We start from the raw sequence: 6972 nt of genomic DNA on the forward strand, positions 1-6972 counted from the left end.
CGCAGTGGATCTGACATGATCTTATATACTGTCTATGGGATCTGACCATAAGACAGTATATAAGAGGGATCTGACACCTGTGAGATCAAAGATGGATATCGCGGGATTCACGCTCGTGCACAGTGTTGCTAATAAACTGGATGTAATTTAAGTTCTGTTGCTTTTATATGAAAATAAATATAACGAACAAGACACTCAAAGCACTTGTTATTTAATCTATTCCAAATACGTGTTTATCAATCATTTTTTTCTTTAATACAGACATGTTTTTTTATATATATTTTTGATAAAAAATTACATAAACACATAATCCATATAGAGATCGCACTGTCAGAGAGTTTGGGACTCACACATAATTTATACACATGAAAACACGAAATCAGAGTTTTAAATTCAAACATTTTAAAAGAGAACATTACATCACGGTTGTTTAAACCAATAAGCATTAAGCTGTGTCGTCAGCAAGTCGTTTCCCATCATGCTTTTGAACCGCGCAGTCGGTGGAGAGCAACTGCGCGCAACTGCAGAATCCGACAGGTGTGCCTGGCGATTGCGAGATTTTTTTTGACATACGTCAGTATGATATCAGAGCCAGGCGGGCCGCACTCGGACACTTTTCTAACCGGCATGCATCTCGCGCTGATCACCGGTGATCGGTTCTGCGCAGATTTTGCTCATCTCAAACAAGCCTAATGGCTTGCGCCGCGCAAGGACGTTTTGTTTCTGCGTCGAGCAAAGCGCAAGCGCAGCGGTGCGCATCATTGGTGTGCTCACGCGCACGCCGCGGTCAAAGTTCAAAATAGTTCAACTTTTGCCGCTGCGCTCTAGGGAGCGGCCAGCCTCATATATATATATAAAAAAATCACGTTAGAGGGTTGCAAAATTTAGTAGTTACTGTGAACTTCAACTACCTACTATAATTATAAGATAAGCACACAACAGCTTACCCTCATTGGTGGGCCGCACTGCCGAGGATGGCACCGGTGTCGCCGGACGGGAGGATGACGGCCGAGGCGGGAGATAGTCGGGTCGGCCCATTCGCCAGTAACAGCGCATCCCAGTGTCTCCGACGACAGTTTATAAAACTATCCCGTGTAAAATGATCACTACATAGGCGGGGTTTGGCGGAGATCCTCAGCTCTTCTTGATGTGATCGTTTTTAGGAAATTTAAATAAGGACACCGATGTGTTTCGCACATGATCGCATCAGGTAGTACGCATTTCCGTGACGAAGGCATAGCTAACTAGCAAACTGTAGGCTGTAGTAATAATAGTACTGACAGTAACTCGCGATTGAGCGCCAAACTGATGCGAATGTGCTGTTATTGTTAGGGGAGGGGCCAGCCTCAGGGCCTCGGGTGCGTCATCAAGTAGGGGCGTGTCCAGGAGCTCAGGGGCTCCAGTGCGTCATCAAGTAGGGGCGTGTCCAGGAGCTCAGGGCCTCCAGTGCGTCATCAAGCCCCCGTTTTAGCCCCGCCCCAAAAAATCCGGAACACAGCAATGGTGAAAAACTGTTTAACGGGCTAACTCCACAATTCAGTACTTCGCAGTTCACAGTCTTTGTAATATGTTTTAGCAATACATTTCTAACATTTATAATGCGTTTAGATTTTTTTTTTTAGAATTGCCTTTACAGGGACTTTAATGACTTAAATATTAATTTCTATCTCACATTATACTATATAATGCTTCAGAACACTTATAATATAGTGCACGACACCTTTATGGTGCTTTATAATGTTTTTGTCCCTTCTGTGGGGCTTAACAATAGCACAGAATAGTATACGCACAATATCGGATTTGGATCGGCCTCGTCTGACCGATGCCCGATCCGGCAAAAATGCCAGTATCGGAGCCGACACCGAGACTGAATATCGGATCGCTGCATCCCTGTTACACACCCTACCTAGCATACACACTGCTATAGGGAAGATAAACTGGAACAAGCAGCAAGTATTAAAGCATTAGTAGTTGCTCCAGAACAGCGGCAGTGAGGTCAGCGGTGGTCAGTCATGTGATGCTCTCACAGCAGAAGAAGGTGTGTGTGTGTGTGTGTGTGTGTGTGTGTGTGTGTGTGTGTGTGTGTGTGTGTGTGTGTGTGTGTGTGTGTGTGTGTGTGTGTGTGTAAGGACGATCAAAAACTGACATCCAAAATATTTATTTCATTCAGCAAAAGAAGTGAACTGAACATGGCTTGCTTTAGCTGCAAACACTACAGGTTCTGATGGACAGCTGACCCGTCAGATGGAGCGGGGAGTGGCAGTGATGCATGCTGGGACAGCAGAGCAAACGCACGTGTGCGCCATTCCACACACACACACCGCCCGGGCGTCTGGATGCTTTACACTATGTTATTGGTGTTTCCTTAAAAAAAACACTAACAAAAATGATTAATAATAATCATGGAACAAGGCATGCATAATGTTGTCATCTTACTCAAATTAAGAGCTATTCCAGGACAGCTTTAAAAACCCATATACGGCATTTACATAAATTACATCTGTCCATGTCACCGATTAATAGCTGTCCCGATGCGTCTGATCAAGGCAAGCTCTGTTAAACATGTGTGTTACTGGACATTAGCATATGATCATCTGTGTTTGGGTGACGTCACATGACCCGCATTAGAACAACATGGGTCGGTCTGTCGGCTGCAGCTGTGGAGCTCTGCACGCGCAGGACGAGTTTGGGCGAACATAACCAGATATGCGACTGAAGATGGCCACATCAGCGGACTGCCAATCAGCAGCCACTACTTCATCTCAGAGCCTCGTCCGACAGGAAGTGACACGCAGGAGGTCCTGTGTGCAGGATGTGATGCGGGCGAGGACACGTGAGGAATCATCAGCTGATGAACAGAAGACCAGCGGAGAGTTCATAAAACTGACGTGTGGTGGTGAACTGAGCCCATGTGCAGTCACTGCTCGTTTCTGATGCGGTGAGAAGTAATGAGAGAAAGCAGTTGAAGTGTGTGTGTGTGTGTGTGTGTGTGTGTGTGTGTGTGTGTGTGTGTGTGTGTGTGCGTGTGTGTGCTCCTCTAGTCGATGTACTGTGAGAGCCAGCGGAAGCCCTCTCCGTAACCCTGTCTCTTCAACACACTGCACATGAACACCTCCAGCGGCCGCGTGTTCAGATCCTTCACTGCGATGGTGCCCTGCGGAGACACACACACACACAGACACACACACACACACACACAATTTAAGCACATTCCTCACATTCTTTCCGTATGTCCTGCATAGCTCTGCTAACTCTGCTAACTCGGCTCCAGATATCTGACACTGGGTGTTTTGCCGCGTGTGGAATATGATATAAGATGTAAGATATGTATGACTGCAGATGGGCTGATATCTCGATCTGGAGTACATGAGCTCCGCTGGGTCAGTTCTCTGCAGTGCGCACTCACTCACACATGTACATCATAAAATCAGTGTTTGGTAAAGTTTTAGCATTTTTAGGTTTTCTATGTGAACTAAAGCATTCCTCGCATTCCTAAGGGGGTCAGATTGATCCGTGAGGGAAGGGTTGTGTGTGTGTGTGTGGTGTGGTGCGTGTGGTGGTGTGTGTGTGTGTGTGGTGTGTGTGTGTGTGTGTGTGTGTGTGTGTGTGTGTGGTGTGGTGTGTGTGTTGTGGTGTGCGTGTTGTGTGTGCGTGCGTGCGTGTGGTGTAGTGCGTGTGGTGTTGTGTGTGTGGTGTGGTGTGTGTTGTGGTGGGCGTGTTGTGTGTGCGTGCGTGTTGTGTGTGCGTGTGGTGTGGGTGTGCTGTGTGTGTGTGTGGTGTGTGTGTGTGTGTGTGGTGTGTGGTGTGTGGTGTGTGTGGTGTGGTGTGTGTGTTGTGGTGTGCGTGTTGTGTGTGCGTGCGTGCGGTGTTGTGTGTGTGGTGTGGTGTGTGTTGTGGTGGGCGTGTTGTGTGTGCGTGCGTGTTGTGTGTGCGTGTGGTGTGGGTGTGCTGTGTGTGTGTGTGGTGTGTGTGGTGTGCTGTGTGTGGTGTGTGTGTGTGTGTGTTGTGGTGTGGTGTGTGTGTAGTGTGTGTGGTGTGGGTGTGCTGTGTGTGGTGTGTGTGTGTGGTGTGTGGTGCGTGCGTGTGTGTGGTTTGTGTGTGTGTGGTGTGTGGTGTGTGTGTGTGTGTGAGACTGTACCTTGCCTGTGGTCTGCCCGTAGAGGCCGAAGATCTCGCGCAGCTTCTCCTCGCTGATGGCCTCGGGCTTGTCGATCTTGTTGCCGAGGATCAGGATAGGCACGTTCCCGATGGTCTCGTCTGTCATGAGTGCCTGTTATTGAGGCCCACACACACACACACACACACACACACGAGCTAGGGTTAGCCCTGCACTGAAAGCACCAGTCACAGCAGAACGAGTGTTTGATACACTGCAGGGTTTGCAGGTTTTCCCACTTCCCAAAGCATGTAGCATAACTTATCTACGGTATATTACACTTATATTCTTATATGTAAATGTTAGAAAGGAATATATTAGTATTTCCATGTTAACACCGTGTCCTAACTGCACACGACGCGCGGTAAACGCCTCTTCTCCATGCTAGGGTTCTGTCCTGACCAGCCGCGGCGCCTCTACTGTAGAACCGGGCTCTGCGGCGGCGCGCTGGCACACCACACACACACACACACACCACACACACACTGATCATCTCAGGCGCCGTTCATGTGCTTTATTTAATGTTTAAAGCGTGTCATGTGACTCTGAATATCATTAGTGCTCCAGCTTTGAGCTGTAAGAGCAACAGTGGAGAATTCACCTCAGATCTTGAGATTAAACGCATGGAAACAAGAACGTTCAAACTGTTCAAAACGAGTAATATTTGTGAATTTGATTATGCACTTTTCCATTTTCTTGCGAGCGCAGTCAGGATTACTCTCTGGTGCCGTGCACTCGCCGCGAGACTCCGCCCACACGCTGCTCTGATTGGCTGTGCACTCACCACGAGACTCCGCCCACACGCTGCTCTGATTGGCTGTGCACTCACCACGAGACTCCGCCCACACGCTGCTCTGATTGGCTGTGCACTCACCACGAGACTCCGCCCACACGCTGCTCTGATTGGCTGTGCACTCACCACGAGACTCCGCCCACACGCTGCTCTGATTGGCTGTGGACTCACCACGAGACTCCGCCCACACGCTGCTCTGATTGGCTGTGGGTTTTGATTGATTTTGACATCTCGCAGTCGCGTCTAGTGTGGGCAAATCATTTGTCGCTGGAATCTTAGCGCATCACGTCTGGTTAGGACTAGGGCTTTGACTCCGAACTTCGTTATTCAAATATAATTTGAATATTTTAAAAAAATAATGATGTTCGAACAAATATTAAGCAGCCTTTAATATTCAAACCTGTTATGGGCATTATTTTTTTAAATGTGTTTGCTTGTAAACGTTGCTTTCAATTCAGATTGCGAGGCTTTATCACGGCTGGTGCAGTTGTGAATCGCGGGCTCGTTAGCAAGGCTATCATTGGTCATCTGGGCTCCTGTGGGTGGCGCTAGCGTCCTGGTTAGCGCCTATTTTGTATTGTTATTTTTGACAAGAACAGTGGATAAAACCTGTCGAAAGCACACATATTTAATATGTGTGACACTGTGTTCAATCCAGGGTCTGATTTTTAATATGTGTGACACTGTGTTTCTTCTGAAAACATCATTGCCTATTAACGGATACACTGCCCTCTGGTGGACAGAACATATACATCCTAATTTTGATAACAATAAATGTCTTACTGAAGGCATTTAATGGTCAAAATATTATTAATAAATATTCAAATATATTTAGATATTAATATTAATAAACAAACAAACTTCGAATATGATTTTTGGGCAAAAGTCAAATCCCAAATTAGGACACGGTGTGAGACTCATCCTGACAGGAAGTGAGTTACGTTTAAATTTTAACCCTTATTTTAAATGATCAGATTTTACAGTTTAAACTCTTGTTTTACATTTATATTTGAACTCTGTATTTTGCACATGTTTAAATGGACACTGCACATTGGTTGGAGGACAACACCGGACAAGATGTGGATAACAATAGTGTACTTTTTTTTAACATAAATTCACTCTTTACACAATTATCTATTATTTAATCAATCATTATTTGACCCCCCCATCCCATCCTTTTATCATAAGGATTATCATAATAGTGGTTAATGGTGTTGCCGCACAGCGAGTGTGTAAGAGTGTGTGACAGAATAAAGCTCACGTCTAGCTCTGTCTTGGACTCGGACAGTCTGTTGTGGTCTATGCAGTCCACCAGGAACACGATGCCATTAATGGCTGGGAGGTAGTTCTTCCATACGCGCCGAGCTGTAGAGAACACACACACACACACACACATCAGTGAGCTCAGAGGATCTGATCCACACACACACACACGTGAGCTCAGAGGATCTGATCCACACACACACGTGAGCTCAGAGGATCTGATCCACACACACACACACACACACGTGAGCTCAGAGGATCTGATCCACACACACACGTGAGCTCAGAGGATCTGATCCACACACACACACACGTGAGCTCAGAGGATCTGATCCACACACACACACACACACACACACACACACACACGTGAGCTCAGAGGATCTGATCCACACACACACACACACACACACACACACGAGCTCAGAGGATCTGATCCACACACACACACACACACACACACACACACGAGCTCAGAGGATCTGATCCACACACACACACACACACACACACACACCCAGGTTCCTAACCGGCAACGAAGACTTAACAGAGCATCATCAAGTGTTAGACAGTACTCTAGATTATTACGTAAAGAAGTTTTTTGTCCAATAATTAGAATCTCTGTTTTTTCTGAATTTAGTAGTAGGAAATTACTAGTCATCCAGTTTTTTATATCCGCTATGCATTCCGTTAATTTTGTGAATTGGTAGGTTTCGTTAGGTTTTGAAGAAATATACAGCTGAGTATCGTCGGCATAACA

The 6972-nt window shown here is 46.3% G+C and overlaps 1 protein-coding gene across 1 annotated transcript in view; it reads right to left on the reverse strand.

Moving 5' to 3' along the window:
* Positions 1–2142: 2142 nt before the first annotated feature.
* Positions 2143–6972, reverse strand: part of sar1b (secretion associated, Ras related GTPase 1B) — a 22640-nt gene continuing 17810 nt past the window's right edge. Inside the window, exons 5-7 of the mRNA XM_079585612.1 lie at positions 6211–6314; positions 4139–4270; positions 2143–3154 (exon numbers count right to left, since the gene is read on the reverse strand). Coding sequence (XP_079441738.1) covers positions 3038–3154; positions 4139–4270; positions 6211–6314 — 353 coding nt within the window. The 3' untranslated portion in view covers positions 2143–3037. The remainder of the gene's footprint in view (positions 3155–4138; positions 4271–6210; positions 6315–6972) is intronic.

This window comes from Phoxinus phoxinus, assembly GCF_949152265.1.
Source record: "Phoxinus phoxinus genome assembly, chromosome: 17".
Taxonomy (NCBI): Eukaryota; Metazoa; Chordata; class Actinopteri; order Cypriniformes; family Leuciscidae; genus Phoxinus; species Phoxinus phoxinus.